The sequence below is a fragment of the Cebidichthys violaceus genome, unplaced genomic scaffold, assembly GCF_023349555.1.
Source record: "Cebidichthys violaceus isolate CVI_PGR_0920_01 unplaced genomic scaffold, fCebVio1.0.p SCAF_65, whole genome shotgun sequence".
Classification (NCBI taxonomy): Eukaryota; Metazoa; Chordata; class Actinopteri; order Perciformes; family Stichaeidae; genus Cebidichthys; species Cebidichthys violaceus.
The window spans coordinates 1083448-1098570 of NW_027176872.1; the positions used below are offsets into that span (position 1 = coordinate 1083448).

The 15123-nt window shown below is 43.2% G+C and overlaps 1 protein-coding gene across 3 annotated transcripts in view; it reads right to left on the reverse strand.

Annotated features, from left to right (window-relative positions):
• Positions 1 to 15123, reverse strand: part of LOC137890489 (oxidation resistance protein 1-like) — a 152310-nt gene that overhangs the window by 60908 nt on the left and 76279 nt on the right. Inside the window, exon 1 of one of the 3 annotated variants that reach the window (XM_068734584.1) lies at positions 476 to 787. The exons of the other annotated variants lie outside the window; for them this stretch is intronic. Coding sequence (XP_068590685.1) covers positions 476 to 635 — 160 coding nt within the window. The 5' untranslated portion in view covers positions 636 to 787. Of the gene's footprint in view, positions 1 to 475; positions 788 to 15123 lie in introns of those variants that run through there. 3 annotated transcript variants of the gene reach the window in all.

A 15123-nucleotide genomic window follows, 5' to 3' on the forward strand; every position in this document is an offset into this window, starting at 1 on the left:
AAATCGAGTGGTTTACCGTTACTAACTCGCACGGTGTCGTGTGCGAGTATAATTATTCTGGTGAAAGCAGTGTGATTTCGATACATAGGCCCAGCTGTATTGCAACAAACTGAACTTCTGCGTGGACGCTGGTACGTTCAGTGTCAAAACACAGCGTGGGTGAGTGACAGGACTGCAGAAAGAACTACCGATAAACTAAAAGTTTACAATATATTGGAATAAGCGTTACGTCATGGATAGAACGTCGCCGAATTGAAGGATGACGTTTAATATGTAAGTCTACATGCTAACATTTGTTCTACCGGGTAGGGAAAGTATCCAAGTAACGAGGAAACGTTCAACTGCACTATTTGTAAAGGGGATCTGGCACTCCGTCCCGGGCGAAAGCATGCGTTGGAGGTTTGTCTTCTCTGGAAAGTTAGCGGCGTCTCTTTAAGTCTTCTTTACAGCCAACGGGACCGACTATTAGACTAACCTGTATTGAAGTTGCGGGTGTTGCGGTCGTGCGTGGTTCCGGCATGGTGCTGGTGAGTCTCCACGGTCTCCTGTCCGGGTCCAGGCCACAGTCTCTGAGAGATTGCGTCCCTGACAACTCTGACAGCTCCGCTGCCCGTGATAGAAAATATGAACTCCATAACGCTAAAGTTACTGGTAGCCGGGTTAGCTGAGAACAAAGCGGTTAGAAAGCCCGCTTGTCATTGCACGAAACGTGGAGGTGTCGAAAAGTCACAGGCTCAGAGTCGCGGCGTGAAAAGCCCCCCAAACACTCTGAACATTCCAAAACAGGAACTATACGAAATGCGCCAACAAGCGCAAACTTTTGTGTTTGCCCCTGGTGGAGTCACGCTGCGCAACAGCACCCAACTGCTCTATTGGTCTATATTTACAATGCTGACACATGGATGGAGCCGATATGTCAATGCACTCATGTTTGATTCAACCCTAAAGAAGCTATCGGGAGAATATTTGAATTCAGTCCAATTAGTGGAAATACCTCCACTGGTAATGTTGTAAAGGATCGCAGTTTACGTGTAACGTTTTTCAGGGAAGCCCAGAAATAGAAAAAGTGGTCAGGACAGGAGTTTTATAACATACTGATTTTCTTCTGCCGCCCAGTATTTGGAAGGCAACAATTTCACTAGGCAACTATTATATTCCTATTAATTACTATTATTAAAGTCAAACCCTACATTCCCTAACAGGCCCACAGCCATTTCGTTTGGCCTACATGTGATTTGGAAAGAATAATGAGTTGCAGATTTAGCGCTGATAGGAGGCAAACTTCTAAATGTTATTATAAGTCAGATCATGTGCATGAAAAATGAACTTTAGGGGGAAAAAAAAAAAATCTTTACAAATAAATAAAGTAGTACATGCATAAAAAAAGAAGCTACCCAGCTCAGCCTGCAGTCATTTCCACACTGTTGCTAGGATATTTCATAGCCATCAAGTGTGAGGCTTCATGCCACCCAAGAGAATGACGTCCATCTACCACCATAATAACATTCTAATAAATTGGGACTTTCGCACTCGGGGCCAAAGCACACCTCTGTGCCCCGTATGCCACTCGAGAGGGCCCGGTGGGAGCTCAGAGACCTGTGACATGTGATGCGGCTGCTCCTCCGGTGCAGGGATGAGAGGGAGGCGGCATTTGAGGTGCGTAAATGAGTGTGGGAAAAGTGGGAAAGCCGACAGACCAGAACAGGGTGTAATAATTGGGGCAGCGGGCTCAGGTAGTGAGCTGAAAAGATGGGGATGCATTATTCATCTTGGGGCAGAGCATCATATGAGACGGGAGTGAGAAATCCTGGAACGCTCCAGATGAGCTGGTGATGAAAATGGGGGTGTGGGGGTGCGTGTGTGTGGGTGTGTGTGTATGGGGGGGTTACACTTGTTCTCTCATTCACCATCAGAAAAGGCAAAGAGGGAAGCGTTTCTTTTCAACTTGTAATCTGACAGGAGGAGTGCCTGTGTTCCTCCTCCTGGAATCTGTGGCAGGTGGGCTGAGGTTGAAGCAGCTGTTATGCTCCAGTACATTGAACCAATTTGAGACAGAGTCAGGGCCGCATTCAATACTGAATGTGCTCCATCTGCTGGTTACATCGGGTAGTGCATGCATGCTATAGCGTCCCCAATCAGGGAGGAGAGTCGGAGTGTGGGGTGAAGAGCTGCAGCAAAATACAGATCATGTCATAATCAAATTCTTTGCAAAAATAAATAAATATATATATAAATTCAAATGTGTTGAATGAGCTTATTACTTTGTTTTACATAAAGTAAGGGTGGCTGCTACTGCCAGCTTGCTGTTCACAAGGATACAACTTCTATCTGCTTTGGTGTACCCTGAACGCAACTTTTAGTCTTGGCAAATGAGTAGGGCAACCATTTGCATTATTGATTCATCCGTTTGTATGTTTTACCAATTGATCTTGAAAAAAGTTTCTAAATTAGTCTACAAAATTTTAATGAACGGATATGAAGCAAGCAACTCCTCACATCTGAGAAGCTGGAGTCAGTGAATGTTTGGAATCTTCCTTAATCAATGACTCGAATGGTTAAAAATCATTTGGCCGCTCCTCAGCATCAGGAATGTTGAAGGTGAGTTCTGTGATTGCAAAGCATTGACTTGAAACCTATCTGCACATGACCTGCAGCATGTAAACAAGTCAAACTAGTCTATGTAACTGGAGGATGTATGTATGTATGTATGTATGTATGTATGTATGTATGTATGTATGCATGTATGCATGTATGCATATGTATGTATGTATATGTATGTATGTATGTATGTATGCATGTATGCATGTATGCATATGTATGTATGTATATGTATGTATGTATGTATGTATATGTATGTATGTATGTATGTATGTATGTATGACAATAAGTGTTATTGATTTTAACTGCCATTTTGATCGTTTTTGTCAACAACTCTGATGCTGACGCACGAGACCCCTCGATCAACTTGTAGTCGGCGATTATATTTGGCCCTCTGCTCCTCTCTGACCTTGCACAGGCCCCTGCTGGTCCACTTGGCACTTGGACAGTGTATTCAGACGGGTCTCAGACTGGCCCCGCTCCACCCCACAGGGCCTTGTAGCTGCGTGATCCACTGTGTTGTTGTACAGCTGCCCAGAGCGGTCATCAAATCATCCGTAGCGTCCTCAGAGGGAGGCCGACTATCGCTCCCCTCCTCTGTGCGTCTCGACCTCATGGGCTGACAGAGTGGCGCACACCAAAAAACATGAAGCTGAATCGAGTCACGAAGGGCTTTTTTTTTTTTTTCCCTCGGAGAAGTCCTCCACTCTCTAATTAAGCTTTAGTGTGACCAAAGAGGGAAAATGAAAGAATTCCCTCTGCGCTCATCCAACAACATGAGCCTCATTGCATGGAAATTATGCAACACTATGTTCTACTTAAGGTGGGCGTGCTTGATGTATTGTCTGTTTTCTGTATTTTATAGGTGATTAGAGAGACTTTGAAGCCAATTAGTTAACTCGCATCCATTATGGTGGTATGTTCTTCTGTTCTTCTGATTTCCTCTTTGTGCAAATTAACCCGCTTGTTTGTGGCTGCTGGGTCATTATATATATATATATATATATATATATATATATATATATATATATATATATATATATATACACATACACACACACACATGTTTTATACAAGTTTAATTTGTACATATGTTTACAGTGCTTGCACAATTTGTAATACCGCCTGGCTTATCATTGGTTTTCTAATATGATCAGATCAGCACTCGTGAGTGCAGAAACGCACCAGTGAGGGAACCATTCTGTTTAATGACTTTAAAGTGGCGGAGTGTGGTTATACAAGAACTCGAATAAAAACCTCCTGGTGTCAGCAGCTGCCAGCGAGAAGCCCTTAGAGGGTCTTGTGTGTGAGGCTTTGTCATCGTCTGAGAGCAAGGGGGAGGTGGGGGGGGAAGGGCGCCGGGGAGCGAGTTGTTAATCTCAGCGGTTCCCCTTTGAGAGCCAGGTAGGCTGCAGCCTAATCCAGAGAAAGGGCCGCTTTCATTACGGAACAACAAACACGGAGGCCGTCGGGGAGCTGCCGCTTTACCACCGTCAACGGATGGACGGACTACACAAGCCAGGTTACATAAGCAAAGCTGCAGCACCAGCATGTGTGCACTGGAATGGCTGCATTAGCCTGTACACGCACACGCACACACACACACACACACACACACACACACACAGTACTCACATTTCCACAATCTGCTCGTTTCTCCCAGACATTTCCCCGTTTACAGTGGAAATCACTGTGACATAAATGCAGCAGGGAGTTCACTCATGTGACACAAATGCACCTGCTGGCAAACACAAACAAGCCGCTCTCAGTGTGCGGTAATTGGGACGGCTCGTTGAGATGCGCGAGGAAAAAGACACGTGGCTTGTTTTTCTCAGAAGTGACACATCTCACCGCGGCATTTCTCGGAGCATCTCACCGAGTGGGAATACGGAACACACGGCACGCATTGTCCTGTGTGTCACGTCTGACGACAGTTAGCTTCGCTGGAGGAATCTGACTGAGGCGTCCAGACAATGGCGGCAATCACAGGTGTTTAACAGCCCCTTGTTAGAAAAATCCCACACCTCTCTTCAGGCTTTCTCATCGGGGGAAGTGAAGCTTCTCAGAAGCTGTCGATGCTTTTCACTCCACCAGCCGGTGCCCCAATATTCATGAGAGGGGAAGGTGAATCAAAATGTTGTGCGGCGCCTGTTAAGGCCGAGACAACGGCGAACTGAATCATGGGATCATGTGGAGGAATAGGGCCGTTTAATAGCTCCACACCGTGTTTACGTAAGTCGGACTGCCGTCACTCACATGTCAGGGACGCTGTACACAGCCGAGCCTTCAACATATCTGGCAGCTCCAGTCGATAGAGTACAACAATTATGGAGTCGAGATGTCAAGATTGATGTTAATGCTGCATTCCATTTGAACTGGGAATTCCCATTTGGAGATTTCACCTGCAACGCCGCCTGAAGTCGGATTTCCGACTCTTAAAGCTGGAGGAACCTCACAGACCCCGATCTCAAAATCCAAGATGGCTGCTCTGCGCACCAACAGTTAAAAACGCAGTAGTAACATGTTGTTTATTAACACTTTTGTCCTTCTTGTGAGTCATTATAGGGTCATGGATATTGTGTCAAACGCTGAAGACCCACGGCTGCAACCGGCCTTTAGCTCACAACAGTACTCGCACGTCTACCACAACATTATCGTTGGATGAGAAAAAAAAACAGTGGACCTCAGCAAAAAACATAATCCCATCAGAGACCATGCCCTAATTTTAGAAGATAAGCCGCTTGTCACAGTCAATTGTGCTCTTTTATGCATCTGGAGTTTTCCCCTCTAACTAATCCAGGAAAGCCTGGCCGAGAGTTTTCCTTCACTCCGCGTCACATTTGTGACCTAAGGAGCGACATGCATCATCTAAAGCGGTGATCTCCTGCTGCTACGGGAGCTTTGTGTGAAGTGGAAACGGAATAAATGCCGAATGAGCTCGCTTCATGAAAAAGTCTCCAAGTTAGTACATGATGGAAGTGAGGCTTCATGTCAAGACTCCGCAAGAGACGGAAAACACGGTGGCCGAGGTGTTGTGTCGTCCGGTCCGACTCTGACCCCGCCGCATCAATTCAACCCCGCTGCTGTTGCCTGGGCTTCTCTCTCAGGACACTTCTACAGGGTGGCTGTGTTGTGATGGATGACCGGTGGCGTCAGAGCGGGCCATCTTTCACCGCCACTTCCCCCGCCCCCGCTCACGGTCATCTATCCTCCGTGGGTGTCTGCACTGTCTGAGGCCGACCCCCGAGAGGCTGGGTGGCCCCGACGAATGATGACCGCCGGCTTATAGGAGATAGAACACATCCGTCTGCTGAGCCGAGGGCTCTCTCTCCTTCGATCCGCTCACCTTCCTCTTCCCTTTATGAACGCATCTCATTTTTACTCCCTAGAAAGTGTGCATGTTGATGTAGGGAACAAGGAGGGAAAAGAGGGAAGAGGCGGGAGGAAAAACAGGAGGTGGGGGATGAGGAAAGAAGAGAGGGGGCGACGGAGGAAGGGACATGCATCAGACATGCACCGGTGCTCTCTTCATACGGGGCAATTTATTAAAATAATAAAGGCCGGCCTCGCGCTGAAGGTTGAGCCCACAATAAAACCTGTCAGCGATACAGAAAGTGATGCTACGAGACTGAGGCCCCGCCAGGCAAATAAACAACACAGATATGCTCCGTCGTGTCAGTGTCCACTTTATTATCCGTGCTGAACTCTTCAAAAAAAAAAAAAAAAGGAGCTAATTGATTTCTTATAAACTCAGACACTGTCATATATTTCACCGTTACGCTAAAAAAGCCTCTCATGAATCGCTCGGCAACAACGGAAGCACAAAAGCGCAGAGATCGCTCTAAGCCTCCTCGCCTCGACGCCGAGCTTAGAATCAGACCGATACAGCAATGCACTGTGGGATGGGAGGACATGAGAGCCAAACGGACATCTTAAATCCGACAAAGATGGGAAGAGGTTCTGCTGTAAAGCTGTCCTCTCCCTGGACACTCTTCATTTATCACCTGACACGGCCCGTTCCACAAGTATGCTAAATTGGATAATGAATCTCCCCCCCCCCCCCAGGAGACGCGGTAGATGAATAATTTGTTGGTTGAATTACGAGCCGGGGACATATTGCATCACTCGAGGTGTGAGGCGTTAGCGTAGCTAAATGGGTGCAACCTTTCGGAGTCCATAGGAGTAACATGGACGAATTAGGAACCAATGAAGACGTAATTAACTGTGGAAGGAGAGACTCATTAGCAGGAGTCACATCGGCTCCGTTAATGACACAAGTCAAATAAGGTGCATTAGTATTGATACAGAGTTTACATTGTAGCCATCTCTGTGGCTGAAAAAAATCTGTTTCAGTCTTTTTGCGAAGTTTCAGTCTTTTTGCGAAAAATGTCCTATAGGACCAACACATCAATGGATCAATTGAGTTACTTATGCGGTGCTTAGAAAGAGCTCATTTTCTTCCAATCCTACAGAATAAGCATCATTACAGTCTTGTATTACATGAGGCGTGGCCGGGATGATGCCGAGCTGAGTGTGGGATTTTCTTTACTGACTTTGACACAATTGCACCTTTTTTCATTGATGTGTTGTCACATATAGAGTCCATAAAGTGCTTTGAGGACAGACGGAGAGACGGGAAACGAGGAAGCACAAGAAACACACACTATGGGGGAACAGGCTTCCTCTCATACGTTACATGTGGAGCTAGAGTAGCAAATTGAAACTTAAGAAGGCAAAATTCTGATGCCAGGTTCTGTTTAACTTTTACAGAGAAGCAGTAGATAGCGTCCTGACAGGGAAAAAATAAATGGCATGGCATGTGGACGGCCCAGGAAAGCTCTACAGCGGTTTGTTAAACCGCTCAGAACATCACTGGCACCAATCTACCGAGCACAAGTGGTGACAAGAGGAGCCTGCTAAGAGTCCAAAGGATGTTAAAAGACAAAACCCACCCAGCAGCAGCCTGTTCACCCTGCTGCCGTCTGGCAAGAGGTACGGCTGGCGTTGCACCAGACTAAAGAGCAGCTTCTTACGTCATGCTGTGTGAATTATGGAAGGCATAATTCATGTGTCACCATTTTATATAGTTTGTTGTGGTGTGTGTGTGTTTTACAAACTGCACTTCGTAGACTACTGTAGGTCTAAAATACAACAGACAGCCCCTCTAGCTTTAACTCCCTGTGAAACCAACTACTTCTAGTCTTTTTCTAAGCTAACCGCATTACGACGAGCTCCACAGTTAATGCAATGATATCTTTATTCTCACCTTAATCTCAAAAAGAAAGCAAATATGCAGAGAGACAGATTTTTTATTTATTTAGACTAAAACAGACAATTTCTTAAAATCCTGTTTTTCGTATGACAATAAAATGCATATAAATGTAGTGGGAAAAAAAGGATGGATGGATTACCGATATGCTCAGCAGCCATACAGTATGTAGATTTACAGTACAGCATTGTAAGGCTGCCGGTGGTCCTTCCCGTTTCCATCCCAGCGCTCAGTATATGAATGTGTATGTGCTTTGAAAGGCGACGCGTGTCAATCACGCCGACGTGGCAGATTACCGCCGGCAGCCTGTAGCGTCTGACCAGAAGACTGATATCATATCTGAGGCTTCACATAGAAACTGTCTGAGCACTGGGGCTGCATAGAGGGTGCCGGTCCTCTATACAGCTCCAGTGTGATTAATGTCAAGTCATTCTTAATCCAATGATGTCTCGGGTCTCTACAAAAATGCAGGAGAATAAAAATGACTAAGTGCTTTGAGAGTGGAAGGCATAAACAGATTCTAGATGACGCGATAGCAAAAAACAAAGAAAACTCACTTATCTTAAATAACCCACTGGGTTTCAACTGAACCTAATAGAATGTTCCAATGAAAAGAGCCATTCTTTTTAAAAGCCTGTTTTCATGTTAAGTTTGTCCTTTAAGGCCTGCGTGTGCTCCAGCATAGCTTTAGCTCCAGTAATATGTTGTGCAGCCGGAGTGGAAGGAAATAAAATAAGGAGGCATTCAAACCCGATGTGAAGCGGTTTGTGCTACCGGGCTTCCTTGTGACAGTTTCCCAGCGCCCTGCCATGCAGAGAATGTCCAGAGCAGTGACCCGTGTGGAGAAGACCGCGTACTGCACGGGGCCGGCTAAATCCTGTCCTCCAGCTATTCTTCCTCTTGGATAAACCAGCGCATAGCAAACACGGCCCCCGGAGCATGTACAATGCAAAGTCCTCCACATACTAATGAGAGCCAGAGGGGGGGGGGGGGGGGGGGGGGATGAGGAGAACGGGAAGCAGGGGTCAAGGTGGATGTGGATGAGTCACACTCATGGTCCTTTTTTTGAAGCTCAACTCCAACCATTTTGGCCCCGGTAATGTTTTGTCGTCATACCCACCGATTAGGAGGACAAAGGATGCGACAGAATTAAACCCAAAAGCACTCAGAGGAGGTTTTCTCTTTCGCTACAGTGATTGCTCTCACAGTAATGCCATGTATAAAATATGGAAATGAAGAAACTAGGAATAAATAACGTACTCTGACAACCCCTTTTTTGCAGAAATATTAAATTGAGTTATCTTTGCTCAAAATCTCGCTACCTTTTAACCTCACATTTCATTGTTGCCGAAAATGTTGCATTTTTGCCTTTCTTGAAAATCCACGGTGAACAAAATGTGATCACTTATCGTCTTTTAATGGAACCGCATTGTGATGAAATCATATGTCGAGATGTCATGGTACGCAATTACGTCGTCTAAATTAATAATACAAGCACACACTAACTAAACTTTCTCTGAAAATCGGATTATTTTGCACTGAAGGTCTCGAACAAAATTTGAACAAAATGAGTAATTTAAATTTGTCAAATATTTAATTCACACAAGAGTTAACAAAACCATGTGGTTATTTCATATAGACCATTTATTTATTTATTGTAGTCATCAAATAAAATGCTATTTCGTGATATACCTGTATATTTGTCTCAGCCCTATGTGTAGGTAGGTTGGCAATTTGTATCCTGTGCGGGAATGGCGGACTCCTCCACTAACAAAGTTGCGGCTTAACATGGAGCAACAGCTAGGTTTGTTTTGATAATAAACGTCGCCAATGATCCACATTGACCCAACCTGAGACACTTCTGCCGAGGCCTGCTTTTCAAATCTACACCACTGCAACCAATTAGTCTCCGCCCACACTGCATGCTTCTGCAAAATGAACAGTTATGTAAAGATCACCCATAGCTGTGTAACGGTTTATCTGCTCCATGGAGGCATTGACTAATTTACTACTGCCTCGCTGACATTACATTAAGCGAGTTTCTTCAGTTTTTTAGGTCAGCCCGTCTCAGCACCAACACATGTACGTTATATACAGGCAAAATAGAGCTGTTTTTGAATAATAGGAGCCCATAAATTCACACGCAAACAGGGAAACAAATATCTACCGTTTTGAGAAGTGGCAGATCTTATTTTCCCTCTGCTGAAAAATGAATCAATAGCACGGGGCCGGCGCTGGCGTTCGACAGTGGAAAACTGCTTACTCTTCATTTGAGCTATGTGTAATCAATCCCAGCCAGAGGACGGCTGGAGCCCTTTTCCAAACTAAGTGGGGAAACAGTGGGATTACTAGCTCTGTGGCATTTATAAATTGAGCCCAACGAGGAGAGGGCCACCGAGAGACTCCCGGTCAACGTAATTACACCGCCAGGCCAATAAATCCCAGCCACAGATCTTTTACAGTAGCAACAGCGAGCCTCTTTCCTTACATTGCTTTCTTGCACTACAGAAGAAAACGTTAATGTTTTTGTTGCTGTCTTAAGTAAAAAAAAGAGAAAAGAAACCAAAAGCCCAGCAGCCTTGGTAGCAACACATCTCTGTGGCCTTCGCTTCTGGCCAAGCTGTGAGTCAGTGTAGAGATTTAGATCTCCGCCGTGTGGACTCTTACATATGAGAGCACCTTGTGCTGTGGAGGAAAATCTGCATTTAGCACCTTTGAAACAGGTGGACGTGAAGCGCCCTTGAAGTCCATCTGTTTGTTTTTGTCCTCTCTTAAGAAACGTGAAGGCCGCGCGAGCAGCTTTAAAGTGCAGAATTGATTTAAAAGGACCACAGTGCGTCGTCTCTGGGGGACGTTTAGAAATGAAAAATGTCAGACAAACATCTAAAAGGACACTCGTGGCTGAGCTAACATTGTACCGATCTCCGTGACATTGAGACGGCTCGAGGATAAGTGCTCCTCTTGTTCAGGTGTGTGCGTGTCTGGAATGCCGTGCTGTAATTTGCTGGAGGCTACCTATTGTTAATAAGCGGGAGCTGCGACTCTGAGTTACAATGTAAACCTCCATTTCTCCTTTCAATCCGTCAAGAATCGGCCTTGCGGATGCAACCTGGTTAGTGTGAGATCGACGGAGCCGGAGAGCAGCCAGCGAGGGGACAGATGGGAACGAGGCCGGCACGAATCGATCAGAACCACTCCTTCGGGATCCGTACTACGGTTAACCATCTCAGGTAAGACCAAAAAAAAAACACAACAACTTTAGAGTCGTGCTGGTTTTTGTTTTCATCGCCTTTTTATCTCCTATTGTGATAACAAAACAAAAAAAGAAAGTTCTGCACATTAATTCAGCGGAGCAGCCAGTCTGGTCCGGATAAGAACGTGCAGGGGAGCTCGGAGAATAATAAGCGCAGAGTTAAAAGTCGAAAAAACCTGGAACAACAGAGGTGACATTCTCCGCCTGTAACCGAGTTAGTGTCAAAGCTGCTCCATTGCTATCTGGGGATGACCAACGCATACTATTAACCTTTATGGAAACGGTGTTTTGCTGGGGAGCGCGTGCGTGCGTGCGTGCGTGCTGTGCGTGCGTGCGTGCGTGCGTGCGTGCGTGCGTGCGTGCGTGCGTGCGTGCGTGCATGCCTCTTAATAGCAGAGCGAGCTGAGAATGAGGACCAGCATCTGTAACACCTAGGACCAGGACCCCCCCTCACCCCGCATCAAAAACAAATCGCAGCTTTTGGTTTTAACGACAGGGGGGTTGGGTGGGTGGGGGGGCAGACGTATCAGATATCCCAATTAAGGTTTGGGAGAGCGGCCGTGATTTGGCTGCCTCTGGTGCCGTTAGTAAGAACGCAGCCGGGAGGCACGTCGTCTGGCTTCTCTTATCAACGCGCGGTGTAGACGGTGGTCCCCCGCGGGCAGCACCACTTTCACAGGATTAACTGTGAGGTTCTGGTACAATATTACCCCATCTGCCCTAACCCCTGTGTGTGTGTGTGTGTGTGTGTGTGTGTGTGTGCAGTGAATACTGAGCGTCAGTGGCGGGCCGTGCATTTTATACCTGGGCCTTCTGTGCTGTCCTACTACAGTTGAATAACCTAATTATGAGCCACAGCTACAGTTATTATTTGTTCTAGGGTGTAATAATACAAGTATCCGTATTAAACCGTTCGGTACGAGGCTTATGAACCGAACAATACGTTTGAATAATACTAGTGGCGTTAGGAAGATCCAGAAGCTTAAATTGTGGGAAATATGATGTTTTCGGTGGATTGCGCTCACAGAGGAGACAACAGGCTGTGACCTCTGAACCCGGAACAAAAAACAGCTGATATATATATATATATATATATACTACGTATATATATATATATATATATATATATATACGTATATATATATATATATATATATACGTATATATATACGTATATTAATATATATATATATATATATATATATATATATATATATATATATATATATATATATATATACGTATATATATATATATATATATATATATATATATATATACACGTATATATATACATATATATACGTATATATATGTATATATACGTATATAATATATATATATATATATACACGTGTATATATATATATATATATATACGTATATATATATATATATATATATATATATACGTATATATATATATATATATATATACGTATATATATATATATATACGTATATATATATATATATATATATATATATACGTATATATATATATATATATATACGTATATATATATATATATATATATATACGTATATATATATATATATATATATACGTATATATATATATATATATATATATATATATATATATATATATATATATACGTATATATATATATATATATATATATATATATTATATATACACGTTATATATATTTATATACACGTATATATATATATATATATATACACACGTATATATATATATATATATATACGTATATATATACGTATATATATATATATATACGTTATATATATATATATATATATATATATATATATACGTATATATATATATATATACGTTATATATATATATATATATATATATATATATACGTATATATATATATATATACGTATATATATATATATATATATATATACGTATATATATATATACGTATATATATATATATATATATATATACATATATATATATATAATATATATATATATATATATATATGACAACAAAGCATGACAAATCATCCAGCAACACGCCATTCAAATATTATTTACATCAGAGGGAACAATATTTACCATATCATGAAAATGACACCATAGAAAAGCTAACAGTAGTAACGCTACTGCAGGTGTAAAAACAAAGCAGTTCACTTACCAAAGCTGCTGTTCACTAAAGACAAAGTCCATCCTCCTTTCTTTGATTCCAAAGAGTTTAATAGAAAATAGAATCTACACCAAGCAAACGCTAAAATGTCATAAACTTCTCTTAGCTATGTTTCAACCTGAACTCTTAAATACGAACTTCTGCTAGCTAGCTTTCTGTTTGACAAAAGTCACGCTGGCCCACTGACCAATCACGGCGCACCTTAATGCTGACGTACTTAGCAGGCTACCTGGGTAGCTCTGGCACGTCAAAGAATACGCCCAACATGTCAAACTAAAGATCTGATTGGTTGAAGACGATGACAATCAACAATATCGTCCCCATATACTTTAATCTGCAAAGTCTACCTAGAGGACCTCGGGCCTCTCTCCTTACATAGAGAAATAGAGGCTGAATCTGATTGGATAAGAGCTCTACTTAAAACAAGCTGCACTGGAAGCAGAGCAACAGCTGTGCAATGAGAAAATAAGCTAATGGGAAACAAAATTAGAATACATGTAGTGTATTTATGAAAAATGATTAAATTATAAAATAGCTATAACTTTGTGATCCTGTTTAGGCCAGCAGAGAAGGCTTTGCTGGCCCTGACTGCTGAGTGTGTGTGGGGTGCCAAGCCCATGTGCTTGTATTATTGTGCTGGAGCATGTTCTGCATATAGAAGTCACATTTCAAGGCAGCACTGGGCAGTCATTTGGACAATAAACACATGCTTGTGTGTTGGTCTGCACCATTACATCAAATGTACATTAATGCTCGTTACTAACTTGACTTCTTCCCAGGAGTCTTTGCGCTTTGTCATAGTTATACCTGAACCGTGTTATTATTACTTCTACTACGGCTCTCATATGTATCATTTCTGTCATATGGATTGACCATGTTGTCATTTTAGTATGTTGTTCATTCTGTACATATGGTATCTACAGCGCTTGTGCCGATCCTGGGAGAGGAATCCCTCCTCTGCTCTCTCAGAGGTTTCTTCTTCTTTTCCCCCGTTAAAAAGATATTTTTGGGGAGTTTTTCCTGATCTGATGCGAGGGTCCAAGGACAGAGGGTGTTGTTTGTTGTGCAGATTGTTAAGCCCTCCGAGGCAAATTTGTGATATTGGGCTACACAAATAAAATAGAAAAGTGTCGAATGTTGTGTTAACGCTGGGTTTATTTTTTCTTTCGTTCGATGTATTTGCATGCGAGTGAACATTCGGGTGCTGGGGTCGATGCCAAGAAAGACCTGATCTGAATATTTAAGAGAGTTGGTCAGTAAGCCGACACCTTCAGTGGAGACACAACTTGCACTGTAACCCGTTTTTATTTATTTCACTTTTTTACACATTTCCATCGGATGAAAGTTTGATACGATCGCAATACCTTTTTGTCACATCACCCATCTATATTTCCTGCCACTTTCGAGCATAAAAAACGACCGGTATGGAACCTTTAACTTGTTTTAACAGCAAAGAACAATGTAGAAAACAATCGTCTCAGCTCTTAATGCCACAAACTGCTGAGCTTTTTAGGTTTTTTTACTCCTTGCCTCTCAAAACATCTACACAAATGCACTGTACAGCAAGCTCCGACCATGCTGCTGTCCACTCATTGGTTGCTAGGAAGAGTAAGACCTGGTCTCTCAGATGCTAAAACAGCGATGGAGACACAGATGATGGGGGGGGGGGGGTGTCAGAGACCTTGAGAAGGACAGGGAGACAATAGAGAGTGAGGAGGACAGAAGGAAAGACTGTGTGGGAGGAAGTGAAAGTAAAGAGCGGGTGAGGATGTGTGGTGGGGCTAAGCTGCCTTCTGGTGCTACGTGACCAGCCTGTACCGCCAAGCAGAGGAGGCCCGGGCTTATCTCGG